General features: G+C 43.3%; 1 protein-coding gene and 2 long non-coding RNA genes across 4 annotated transcripts in view; 1 reads left to right on the top strand and 2 right to left on the bottom strand.

Moving 5' to 3' along the window:
• The window catches only part of CACTIN (cactin, spliceosome C complex subunit), a 666,706-nt gene that overhangs the window by 493,613 nt on the left and 159,224 nt on the right, over positions 1 to 13,869 (bottom strand). For both annotated transcript variants that reach the window (XM_077475728.1, XM_077475727.1), the window contains exon 4: positions 10,501 to 10,646. In XM_077475728.1, coding sequence (XP_077331854.1) covers positions 10,501 to 10,646 — 146 coding nt within the window. The remainder of the gene's footprint in view (positions 1 to 10,500; positions 10,647 to 13,869) is intronic.
• On the bottom strand, positions 4,686 to 5,169 carry LOC143974403 (uncharacterized). The gene is made up of 2 exons (XR_013272214.1): positions 5,036 to 5,169; positions 4,686 to 4,894 (listed from the first exon to the last, which is right to left on the bottom strand). It is a non-coding gene; the product is annotated as an uncharacterized LOC143974403 (long non-coding RNA).
• LOC143974402 (uncharacterized) lies at positions 5,945 to 7,179 on the top strand. The gene is made up of 4 exons (XR_013272213.1): positions 5,945 to 6,141; positions 6,240 to 6,396; positions 6,696 to 6,829; positions 6,971 to 7,179. It is a non-coding gene; the product is annotated as an uncharacterized LOC143974402 (long non-coding RNA).

The raw sequence follows: 13,869 nt of genomic DNA, 5'->3' as shown, positions 1-13,869 counted from the left end.
CCTTCACCCCCCCCCACAGCTTTTATATATATATATATATATATATATATATATATATAACCCTCACTCCTGTCTTCACTGTATTACTGCACTCATCAGCTCCTGCTAATTCTAAACCCATATACCAATAAAGCCTGCAGGCCACTGGGACGTGTCCCCCCTACATAAGTCACACTCCCATATCACCTCTCTCACCCTTCTCCTAACTTCTGGAGATATTTCCCCAAATCCTGGACCACAATCATTTACCTTCGGCCAACATACCCGGCACAACCCATCCTCTGCTAGCAGCTGCAATCCACACAATCTTTTTTCTATTTCTCTTAAGCCTAGAGCCAGCCTCCCCTTCTCCTGTGCCCTTTGGAATGCCCGCTCTGTTTGTAACAAACTCACCACCGTCCATTACCTATTTATCACTAACTCCCTGAACCTACTTGCAATTACTGAGACCTGGAATCAAGGAATCTGACCTTCCTTCTCCTGCTTCTCTCTCCTATGGTGGCCTCCTGTGGACCCACTCTCCCAGGCCTAGTGGACGGAAAGGAGGTGGTGCTGGAATCCTCCTATCCCCTCAAAGCACTTTTCAGGTTCTTCATCCACCCCCCTCTCTGTCCCTCTCTTCATTTGAAGCTCACTGTATTCGCTTATTTTCTCCGGTTTCATTGAGAATTGCTGTAATCTATCCGCCCCCTGGACCGGTATCAAACTTCCTTGACGACTTCTCTGCCTGGTTACCCTACTTTCTCTCCTCTGAAATTCCAACACTCATTCTTGGTGACTTCAACATCCCTGTTAATCTTAACACTCCTGCTACTTCTAAGCTGCTGAGCCTAACCTCCTCTTTTGATCTAAAACAATGGACAAGTGCTTCCACTCACTCTGTTGGCAACTGCCTTGACCTAATCTTCTCCTACCTATGCACTCCGCACACCCTTTCCAATATTTCTTTGCCTTTATCTGATCACCACCTTATTAGTTTCACACTCTCCTTGTCTGCCTCCTCCTTGCCTTCCAACTACCAAACTATTACCCGTAGAAACCTTCGCCATCTTAACCCTAGTCTACTTTTCTCTGCTACAGATTGTCTCTACGACAAAATCTCATCCTTGTCCTGCCCCAACTTGGGTACTTCTGTTTATAACAGTTCACTGTCATCCACCCTGGATACCTTCGCCCCCCTCACTACGCACAGAATCAGGCCCCGACCGCTACAACCCTGGCAGACAGACAATACCAGAAGCCTCAAACAACTTAGCCGTGCTCTTGAGCGTCTGTGGCGTAAAACTAAGTCACAGCAAGACTTTAGTCAATATAAATCTGCCCTCCAAAAATACCATTCCTGCCTGCACGCTGCCAAACAGACCTAATTTATCGCTCTCATTAACACCCTCTCACGCAATCCCCGTCAACTCTTTTCTACCTTTACCACTCTACTTCGTCCTCCATTACCCCCACCCACTAACTTACTCAATGCCCAGGAGATTGCTTATCACTTCAAAAATAAGATCTCCGCTCTACAGACATCTCCCTCACCTTACACTCGCTGTCCTCCTGCACAATCAATACTTCCCTCTTAACCCAGCTACTACAGAGGAAGTCACTAAACTTTTTTCTAATGCCCACCTAACCTCCTGCCCCCTGGACCCTGTTCCTTCTCAAATACTACGGTCACCATCTGACTCAATCCTACACACCTTAACTCATATCTTCAACCTCTCACTCTCTACTGGCATCTTTCCCAACCCTCTAAAACATGCACTTGTCACTCCCATACCAAAAAAGGCCTCAGACCCCACCAATCTTAACAACCTAAGACCCATCTCTTTACTCTCTTTTCCCTCCAAACTCCTTGAACGTTTAGTCTACAACCAACTGAGCAACCACATCATTGAAAATAACCTTCTTGATCCTCTTCAGTCTGGATTTCGCCCACAGCACTCCACGGAAACTGCCCTCCTAAAACTCACTAACGACTTACTAACAGCCAAAACCAATGGTCATTATTCCATACTCTTACTCTTGGACCTTTCTGCTGCCTTTGATACAGTTGACCACCCCCTCCTCCTCAAAAAACTCAATTTGCTTGGTCTCCATGGCTGCACTCTCACCGTTGGTTTGAATCTTACCTATATCATCGAACCTTCAGTGTCACTTACAACTCCACTTCCACTTCTCCAACTCCCCTTTCCGTTGGGGTCCCCCAAGGTTCTGTCCTTGGACCTCTACTATTCTCAATCTACACGTCCTCCCTGGGTCAGCTGATAGCCTCCCATGGCTTTCACTACCATTTATATGCTGATGACACCAAAATCTATCTCTCTGCCCCTCAGCTCACCACATCAATCTCCTCACACATCACTGATTTACTAACAGACATATCAGCCTGGATGTCACACCACTTCCTCAAACTTAATCTATCTAAAACCAAGCTCTTAATATTTCCTCCCCCACTTGCCCCTTTGCCTGACTTCTCTGTCAAGATCAATGGCACATCTATCAGTCCATCCCCACATGCCAGGGCGCTAGGGGTAACCTTAGACTCCGAACTGTCCTTTCAGGCCCACATACAAGCCCTGTCCAAATCATGCCGCCTTAGCCTCCGCAACATTTCCAGAATACACTCCCTTTTAACTAATGACACAACCAAGCTTCTTATTCACTCCCTGGTCATCTCTTGCCTCGACTACTGCAACTCCCTCCTCGTTGGATTACCTTTACATAGACTATCCCCCCCTTCAGTCCACAATGAATGCTGCTGCCAGACTCATCCACCTTACAAGCCATTCAGTGTCCTCCACCCCTCTCTGCCGAACTCTGCACTGGCTTCCACTCACCCAACGAATAAAATTCAAAGTACTAGCAATAATTTACAAAGCCATCCATAACTCTGCCCCTAGTTACATCACTAACCTAGTCCCAAAATACCAACCGAGCCGCTCTCTTCGGTCATCCCAAGACTTCCTGCTCTCTAGCCCCCTTGTCACCTCCTTCCATGCTCGCCTCCAGGATTTTTCCAGAGCTTCTCCCATCCTTTGGAATTCCCTACCCCAATCTGTCCGACTGTCCCCTAATCTATCTTTAGATGATCCCTGAAAACCCTTCTCTTCAAAAAAGCCTATCCTGCTTCTAACACTGTTTTACTTCCTCCATCAGTTCATCCCCCCACAGCTATTACATTTTGTATCAATTGCCCCTTCCTTTTTAGATTGTAAGCTCTAACAAGCAGGGCCCTCGTGATTCCCCTTTTACCAAATTGTAATGTAACTGTAATGTCTGCCCTCATGTTGTAAAGCGCTGAGCAAACTGTTGGCGCTATATAAAACCTGTATAATAATAATAATAATAATACTATTAGAGGACATATACACTGTATATACAATCAAAGGGTGAATCTGGTAAATATCAGACTCAGAGATGAAATTTTTTTATATAAAGGAAAAAAAAAAGTTAGACCGTTTTGCCGAGAACAGTAATACATTATATGCTGGCCATACAAAAACAATGTCCCTCGGCGTTCGTTTTCAAACACAGGGACGGTAAAATTTAGAAATAATAGAAAACATCTTAGTCAAAGGAATTTTCAGACAGTGTATGTAGTTTTTGTTCAGAAATTACATTAATTTTAAAAACAGAATGTTAAAAGCAAGTGAAAATTTCAAACAACATTCTTTCAGCGAATGTACAAAGATTTTTCGTATGAATATTCTCATCTAAAATTTGATATGGCCAGCATAAGGCTCGAGACACACCTATGCAGTTTGCTTTTGATCTATTTTTGCTGTGCGTTTTAATTTTTGGGCACGTGATTTTGCTGAGATTTGCGTTTTTTTGGACAGATTGTTGTTTGCCAGATTAAAAAAACACAATTTGCTGCAAAAACACACTAAATGCTTTACTGCAGCTTCTCCATTGAAGTATAGTGAACCAAAAACATCACAGTTTTGTGTAAAAAAAAAAAAAAAAAAAGTCCCTGGCCCTTTCCAAGCATGCAGCAGCTGAAAAAAGCATGGTTACAGTAGCGATTATTTGCTCTTTTTTGTACTAAAAAAGGGCTCATTTTAGTTTTTTTTAAACTCCGTTATGTTAGTGGCTGATTAATCGATTATGAAAATAGTAATCAATTAATTTCATAATTGATTGCCGATTAATCGATTAGTTGTTTTGGACCTATTGGATACCTTCTTCAGTAGTCTTTTCAGGAAGCGTTGGGGGCGTAAAGGCTCACTATTGTGCAAGTCTTATTGTTTATGTCTCCTATCAAGATTAAGTACCTCCCTTCTGGGTCGGGTATTGTCGTTATTAGTGAAAAGGAGACAGTGTCTCTAATGGCAGTGGCAATTCCTTTATTTTTTTGGGTAGCAGACACAAAAAAAACATGAGGGTATCTGTTATACTTGAGTCGGGAGTGGTCAGTTACCAAAAGGTGGGATTCCTGTATACATAGGACATTTGCCTGCAGTTTTTAGGCCTCTCTCCATAGAGCAGCTCTTTTAACAGGGTGGTTTAGACCGTGAACATTAAAGGAGATTAATAGAAATAAGTTGGTCCACACTATCCCAGAGACACATTACTGTTAAAGGTACCTCATCCCCTGATAATTCTATAAATATTGTATCCAAGAATAGGAAAAAGGGGGGGGCAGGGGATTTTTTTACGGTACACTATATAAAAAGACAGAGATTTCTTAAAAAAGAATTCATAGCTTTAATGTTGGAAATATGTTAAAATTATTTTGGAAAAACCAAAATAGCAAAAATATAATAGCAAATACACTTTTTATACAAAAAATTACATGACACAAGGTATAGGGGATCCTGAAATTGTTAGTTGCTGAGAATGATCATATATCCTCCCGACATGTTTCGCGTTTTTGCTTCTTCAGGGGAGTATGCAACTAACATGAACATAAACACAAAAAAAGGTTTAAGAATACAGAAAATACATTTATGCCATACAATTAGATACACATAAATTTCAAAAAATTAAGTATGAGATTGGTCTCAATTTGCTCAGTCCAAGGAGGTACAATGCTTACCCAGGTATAATCATTCCCGGCGTCGCAACCCACAAGCCAATAGATGGTGAAATAGATGGCAAGAATTAGGTGACAGGATCAAATGCTAAAAACAACCCAGCCCCATGCAGGGCATAGATGGAGGTAGACAAGCGCTACAAAGATCAAAAACAAAATCCAGAGATAAGTACCAAGTTTAACAAATCCAGCACAGGTATTAAAAAATGTTAGTTTATAACAGAGAGGGTAAATGATATCAATCCCTAAATTATAAAAGGGAATTGGGGCTGAAAAACATGCCTCCATAATAGGACGTGAGGTGCTCATTATCAAAGGAATGAAGCAATTGATTTTAATTATGCCTAATTAGTATAAGGGTTGTAAGAAATGGCTACTGGGAGTATACTACCAATATACTGTTAAAGAGAGTAAAAGGAATAAGAATTATTTTTACCTGCAGTTAGAATCAAAGATGAGAGAATTAATTCCATATGATAGTATTGGTGCAATACAAATGCAACAGATTACAAAGAAAGAATCAATTGATTCATTGTGGTGTTTTATAAATTACAGAGTGCAGCGGTATGCTGCCACTGCCAGGCTTGCTGAACCTACAAGCAAATAAAAAGAAAGATGAATAGATATAGATATAGAAAGATGAGAGGCGGTGTTGTAACAGTATAAAGTTCAACTAAGAAAGTATATTTACCAAAAGGAAGAGTCAGCGTGACGGTAGTATCTGTGCTGAACCTGCACTACAGATGAAGTGACAGCGCTGCCTATTTGTATCCCCCATCCATCGAGCCGGCGTCTGACGTCACCGGCTCGATGCGGACAACCATAGGTGGAAGCAGTGAGCATGGCGGAGAGTTAGCACAGCCCTATCTCCATCAGCATTTATCCAAATGAACCTCGTGTCAGCACTGAGGCATTATGGGGTTGGTAGTTCAAATGCCGACTTGGAAGGCTTTGCACATGCTCACTGCTTCCACCTATGGTTGTCCGCATCGAGCCGGTGACGTCAGACGCCGGCTCGATGGATGGGGGATACAAATAGGCAGCGCTGTCACTTCATCTGTAGTGCAGGTTCAGCACAGATACTACCGTCACGCTGACTCTTCCTTTTGGTAAATATACTTTCTTAGTTGAACTTTATACTGTTACAACACCGCCTCTCATCTTTCTATATCTATATCTATTCATCTTTCTTTTTATTTGCTTGTAGGTTCAGCAAGCCTGGCAGTGGCAGCATACCGCTGCACTCTGTAATTTATAAAACACCACAATGAATCAATTGATTCTTTCTTTGTAATCTGTTGCATTTGTATTGCACCAATACTATCATATGGAATTAATTCTCTCATCTTTGATTCTAACTGCAGGTAAAAATAATTCTTATTCCTTTTACTCTCTTTAACAGTATATTGGTAGTATACTCCCAGTAGCCATTTCTTACAACCCTTATACTAATTAGGCATAATTAAAATCAATTGCTTCATTCCTTTGATAATGAGCACCTCACGTCCTATTATGGAGGCATGTTTTTCAGCCCCAATTCCCTTTTATAATTTAGGGATTGATATCATTTACCCTCTCTGTTATAAACTAACATTTTTTAATACCTGTGCTGGATTTGTTAAACTTGGTACTTATCTCTGGATTTTGTTTTTGATCTTTGTAGCGCTTGTCTACCTCCATCTATGCCCTGCATGGGGCTGGGTTGTTTTTAGCATTTGATCCTGTCACCTAATTCTTGCCATCTATTTCACCATCTATTGGCTTGTGGGTTGCGACGCCGGGAATGATTATACCTGGGTAAGCATTGTACCTCCTTGGACTGAGCAAATTGAGACCAATCTCATACTTAATTTTTTGAAATTTATGTGTATCTAATTGTATGGCATAAATGTATTTTCTGTATTCTTAAACCTTTTTTTGTGTTTATGTTCATGTTAGTTGCATACTCCCCTGAAGAAGCAAAAACGCGAAACATGTCGGGAGGATATATGATCATTCTCAGCAACTAACAATTTCAGGATCCCCTATACCTTGTGTCATGTAATTTTTTGTATAAAAAGTGTATTTGCTATTATATTTTTGCTATTTTGGTTTTTCCAAAATAATTTTAACATATTTCCAACATTAAAGCTATGAATTCTTTTTTAAGAAATCTCTGTCTTTTTATATAGTGTACCGTAAAAAAATCCCCTGCCCCCCCCTTTTTCCTATTCTTGGATACAATAATTAAAGGAGATTATGTTCAGCATTGTACTTTACAATCGTATGAGTGGTAGTGGAGTTCGTATTGTAACCGAGTACGCTCAGAGAGTTCCGAGAGGTCCATGTCGGAGGGCATAGTCCCATAGTTCCGAGAAGGTTGTGCTTGCAAATCACTTGAGTCCATCCTAGGGAAGATAGGGAAAAACAAAAGCAAGAGCAAACAAAAACAAGAACTGTCAGAACGGATAGAAGTCTTTATCCTGGATATTTGGGATAAAAAGGATTCCATGTTGAATCTGGTGGCAGTATTACTGCACATCATTATGTGGGGTGTAGTATAGCCACTTAGCAATCTAAGTGCCTAAGGGAACCAACACGTTGTGCTGGAGTAGCAATGCAGGGTGTTCAACTATTATGTTTTTTGTCCTTATGTTTGCGGGACACAATTTGCCAGGTACCCTGGGTATCTATTTTGGTTGTGGAAGATTGATTTACCATGGGATGCTCTGGGATGATATCCCATGTTCGGAGTAAAGCCAGTCCTTCTTCCAGTGTGTTTACTACTGCGGTGTGATCATCTTTCAGGATTGTTCATTTAGAAGGATATCCCCAGCGATACACAATAGCGTGATTACGCAGTGCTTTGGTGATGGGTAGAAGGTCCTTACGCCTTTGCATGGTATACTGTGATAAATCTGCGAAAAGCTGAATGGCTGTATACTTTTCCAGTGGCTGTCTGTTCTTCCGGTAGGCCGACATAAAGCGCTCTTTTATATGGTAGAAGTGTACCCTCATGAGGGCATCTCTCGGGACATTATCAGGTAGGTGAGAGGGCTTACGAAGTCTATGTATTCTATCGATCACTATGTCAGATTCGTCCAAATCCGGCAAAAATACCCACAGTAAGTCCTGAGCATACTGTTGTAATTGTCCTGGTAGGACTGATTCCGGGACACCTCGGATTTTTTAATTCTTTCTTCTGGACCTGTCTTCTAGGTTCGCGACTTTAGATTTAAGCCAGGTCACCTGGTCAGCTTGCTCGTTATGTGCGACCACTAGGGAGTTATAGGAGGACGCAAATTCCCCCATCTTTTGCTCCACTTGCTCTCCCAGCTCACCCATGTCAGATTTAAAACCTCTCACGCATTCCATCATGTCTGCATGGAGGGAACTGTGGAGAGAGACAAGCATGTCCCGCAACGTGGTGTCCGACACTGGCTGATTATTTGTGGGGAATGAATTAACAGATTCCACCAGCTCTCTAGTGTCATCTAGGCTGTCCTGATCTCTGCTCACCTTGTCCCTGTCGGCATATGTTATCAGGCGTGGTTTGGACTTCGCTGGACTCCTGGACAGTGGAGTGGAGACCTCTGGGGGTTGCAGATCCACGGCCTTGTGAGAGCCTGGACTGGGCGTCGCAGATCCGGAGCCGTTGGACGTGGCTGGCAAGAAGCCGGCGCCATCTTGGACAAGGCCGCGGTCTTTCTGCGGGGAAAAAGGGAGGTTGTTTTTGGAGCTGGGAAACACCTTTCCTCTTACGAGCCATGTCAGAGTAGTGAGGGGTCTTTCCGCGATGAGCTGGACCAGGTCTGCCTCAGTTGAACACCTCCGTTCTCTCTGGTTCCCGTCTTTGGCATGGAGCTATCTGCCTATGCGACCATGCAATAACCCGGTAGCCACGCCCCCCTCGATGTGAACCTGTTTTGTGTCTCAGGCTGCTGAGTCTAAAAATTACTTTGGCAATGTGGTACTATTAGCAAAGCACTTTTAATTAATCTAAGTATTAGTGGTTTTGTCACTGGTAAATTTGAAACATTTATGATGCAGATGATGATATGTTTAATCTTGTGTTTGGATGTATGTTTAGACCAGGCATTCCTTGGTCGAGCTGCGGTTCAGGCAGGCCGGGACTCAGAATGAGGCTTGGTTGTTGTTATTGTATTTAAGGCGGAGACACAGTATGCCGTCGTGCCCCAGGATGACTTAATTTGTGACAAAACGAGTAAGGGAGGTGCAACGCGCTGATGTCACCAACTCTCATGTCCTGACGGATGATTGTTTTGGCTGTGTACAGCCGACACACCAAACAATAGGCGCTATTCAACTTGTAACGTATGAGTGTGTTTTTATTTAATAAACCCAAAAGATTTTTTTCACTACGTGGAGCCTTTTTGATCTTTTTTAGTTGCCAAACTCCATTGTTTCCTAACTGAAAAACACCAGAACCGTGGAGCAGTCTTGAGATGAAGAGAAAGGCACAGGCTAGGTGTTAAGCCACAGACGGTACCTTACCCCCTATAACAAGGGATCCATAGGAGCTGGTAAGTGGTTTCTTCAGCTGGTGGTAGATTCACAACTGTTGTGGTGATGGAAGATGTATTTGTTCATCAATATATCATCTTTATTGATTGACTTTGTTTTTAATTTCAATGTATTCCTTATATTTACATATTTATGTATAAATGATTTTCTGACCATTAGCACAATTCTTATTTTTACTCATTACTGCTGGCGTTTGTGTTGCACACAGAATTGCTACTTTTACTATATGATTAATTTAGGTTTTAGCATTGCCTACTAGTGCAGTTTTTTTATTTCTCTTTTATTTACTGGTCAGTAAGTTGAGCCTGGAAATTTTTTTTTTTTTTTTTTTTTTTTATGTGTTGCCTTTCCAATGCTCCTTGCTGCAATGACCAGTTACTGTTACAAGTGGGGGCAATAACCACTTGTTTGTTCAATCGTATACTTGTACCTATAGGTAAACCATTATTAAGGCTCATCTATTAGGTACTGTAAATATCTCCTTAAACGTGCACCGTTGAGGAGATATTTACTATACATTTAGCCGATGACATCATTGGTGCATGTGCTCTGAAAGAATGGCCATCCCTTCAGAATCCTTTACCGTAAATGGCGGCTCCTCACCGCATATGCGGGAGTGACTCCATCACGGCTCTGGCAAGACACACAGACGGAGACTGCGGACCTGGAAGGAAGACGAGGGAAGATTAAAGTGGCCGCCACCGATGACAGCGCATCGCTGGAGGGCTTTGTTTTCCGGTAAGTTTCACATAATGTGCTGGTATGCAATGCATACCAGCACATTATGGCTTTACTTTGCAGGTCAGAAAGAAAAATAAATAAAAATAAGACACCCAATGGTTTACTACCACTCTATTATGCAAAATCTAGCAACTTCCACTACAAAAGTCACTGTATTTCAAGACAACTCTATAGAATTCACAGACAATTATTGCAGAACAGACCTGAGCTTTGCCTGTTGAAGATGAAAATTGTCTTCTTGTTCCTCCCATGTCTTAAAGTGCTCGGCTTCTTTTTCTCGCTGCAACATCTCCAGTTCCTGCTCTCTCATAGCTTTTTCTCGTTCGCGCTCTAATCGCAGCTGTTTCACCTTAGAAGAAAAATATATAATTTTAAATATAGAGGCTGCTACTATTCACCTACTAAAAATGCCTGCCTGCCTGTGCCTAGCTTCAAGCAGAACTGTGGCCAGGCATTGAACATTCAAGTTATAAAACCCATCTCCAGGCAAAACTCAACACCTCTCTAGCCCATTTAGTCTTTTTGTACATTTAGGATCTTTCCATACTGACCAAAGTCTGCCCATCTGAGTCCCCTGCCAGCACTGCTGCTGGGTACAGACATGCCTGAGCCAGCTACCAACAGACAGTCCCCTCTAGCCGGAGTTATCAGCTGCAGACTTCTCTTCTGGTTTCCCAAGAGGACTCCAGAGCTGGACAGATGATAAGAAGTGTCCATGCCACAGTGGCATCCGCTATAAGCAGTGCTTGACCCTCTGGAAGGAAGAAGTCTCAGATTCCAGGGCTGAACTTGGAACTCACCATGCCAGGGAATATTTGGTCCTGCAGGTCAGACATACGATATTGTACCCTCTTGTCCCACAGTGCCAGAATTATAACTTGAAATGCTTTGAAGTAAAATTAGGCATATGCAACCACTTTGAAGGAGGAAACCAACAGGCCAAAGAACCTTGTGAAAAAAAAAAGGGGGGGGTAGGGGGGTGGAGGAGGGTTTGTAGGCCCTGGAGCAGAGAGTCTGAACATGGAAGTGAAGAGTATGGTGGGTTTTTTTTTCCCAGGAGAAGCAAAATCTTGGAGAGGGGCATGGTTAAGATCAGGCCCGGGAGTCAGAGGGGCGTGACTGGATGGAGAAGGAGGAGAGTGTGCGTGTGTGAGTGAGTGAACGTCTTGCCTCGCTCCCCCCTCCACACTGGCAACGCACTGCAACGAACGGCGTCTCTCCTCGATGACCCGCCGACCCTCCATGCTGTTAATCGGTCGGACGATGGACACGGAGAGCGGCGTCCAGCCGAGTGGATGAGCCGAGCGGATGAACAGGCATCCCCCCCTGCTTACCCCCACGCTATGCAGCAAGGAAGGCGCTCTGTGAAAACTTCGACGGAGGCAGGCTTCCTCTCTGATCATAACTGAAACTTTGGTCTGGGCTCTGGAGAACGAAGGTGGAGATTACACCTCAGATACATGCAGCAGGGGAGTGATATAACGGGAGACACTGGTGAGAGTAAACACTGCCATGATATGTGATCTGTGATTAAGATATCCTATACAGATGAAAGAAGACGGATCACTTCTTAATCACTACTGTGTGTAAACTTGCCTGCCTGTTGTTTCCTCATAGCTTTAACTCTGAAAGAACTTTCCTGCTGTTTGAGAACTGTAAAATCCCTCCTTTTTTTTTTGGAAGAGATTCTTTTAAAGTGCCTGTTTTTACAGTTAATTGTAGCGGTTGGAACAGGAGATACCGAGGTCTCGGCACACCCCAGTGTTTGCAGTATAAAACTGTGTTGTATGCGCCTTGTTACCCTGTGGTTTCCCTTCTCTCCCACCCCCTGATGAGAGAGCCTGCTATTAATTTTTTGGTGTAAACCTCCTCTGGAGGAAGCTGTTTTTATGCCTCAAATACTCAACTCTAAAGAACGCCCTGCTTATAAGAGTACTGGGAAATGAAACCCCCTTCTTTAAAAAGAATTTAACCTGCCCTGAAGGGGTAGCCTATATAGGTTATCTAGACTGGCTGGAGCTGGAACTGTTTTGATCCCTTTGGGAATTCCAGAAGCTATGGTATAACACGTTCAAAGTGCAACTTGGGTCCCCTTCTATTCTTATTGCCCTAGGGTGAGAGAGAAAGCAAACATACATATATCTTCCGAGGATACTATTTTGGAGTATTTTTGGAGTAAAATAAAACCACCATGCCATCGCACCGTGCGACCAAAGAGAAGAGCGGACTCCGAGGGTCAGGCCAAGGACATGAGTTTAGAGGGGGCAACTGGATTATTGGAAGAGGGTCTGCAGGAAGGACCTGAACTAGAAGCGGAGCCAACACTAAGGGAGGTTCTGATGGCAGTTAATCTCTGTAGAGAATCCCTGGGAGGAATGAGCACTCAACTCATTTCTATTCAGGAGGAACTATCGCATACCAGACAGGATATTCAGAGGATTCAGGATAGGACCACAGCCCTTGAGGAGCGGTTGGGCCGGGTTGAAGATGATCTGGCCCCCTGGATAAGGGAATTTAGGCTAATGCAAGAACAGTTAATAAAACAAGATAACAAATTAGACGAAATGGAGAACAGGATGAGGAGGAAGAACATTCGGGTAGTGGGCCTGCCAGAAAATTGTGAAGGCTCAGATCCTATAGCCTTCCTGGAGAAATGGCTTAGGGATATGTTTGGTCAGGACACTTTCTCCCCATTGTTTTCTATTGAAAGGGCACACAGAGTCCCTTCAAGACCCCCACAGACGGGCGCCCCTCCAAGACCATTCCTGGCCAAATTATTGTTTTTCAAGGATAAAGAGATTATCACCCGTAAAGCTAGGGAGAGGGGTAAGATCGTATACAATGGCTCGCGTGTGTCGATCTTTCCGGACTACTCCCCTGACCTTCAAAGAAGGAGGGCTAAATTCGGAGAAGTTAAAAGGAAGCTTCGCCAAATGGACATGACATATGCGTTACTATACCCAGCAAGACTACGGATAAATGCCCCTGAAGGGACTATAATTTTTGACAATCCTGGCGGGGTCGAGGAGTCGTTAGAGTCCCACCCCCGGAGACTTTAGTAGTGATGGACATTTTTTTTTTTTTCCTTCTTTGAGGGGTTTTTTTTCTTTCCCCCCCCCCCTTTTTTTTTCTTTTTCTCTTTTTTTTAGGGGAGGGGGGAGGAGAGTGGGTTTAAAGGTAATTTTTTGGGTGTAGGTGGTCTTGATTGGGGAAAAGAAGAGAGGGATGGGGAGGGAGAGCTGAGGGAGGTGAGGGTCACGCATGTTCCCCCTCTGGTTGGAGGGGGTGGTGGGGTGCTCGCCTCCCTTACCAGTTGCATGGGGTAACATTTCTATTTGGAGATTTTTGGGGGGAGGGGAGGGGTGGGGTGGGAGGTCGGGTAGGTAATAAGGTTTAAATAAAAAAAAAAAAAAAATGTGGAGTGTTCCACAGATTAGGTGTGTATGGGAAGGTCACAGAAGAAGGCCCCAGGTGATGCCTAAAGAGGCAATGGGAGAAGTGTGTAAGAAGGGAGAATGGTATGGGTGGCGAGAAAAAAAGTCTATGGTGTGTGGAAGAAGTGTGGAAGAGGT

This window comes from Lithobates pipiens, unplaced genomic scaffold, assembly GCF_037356315.1.
Source record: "Lithobates pipiens isolate NorthernLeopardFrog02 unplaced genomic scaffold, aLitPip1_a1.2 Scaffold_13, whole genome shotgun sequence".
Taxonomy (NCBI): Eukaryota; Metazoa; Chordata; class Amphibia; order Anura; family Ranidae; genus Lithobates; species Lithobates pipiens.
This window is presented reverse-complemented; position numbering and strand designations above follow the sequence as displayed.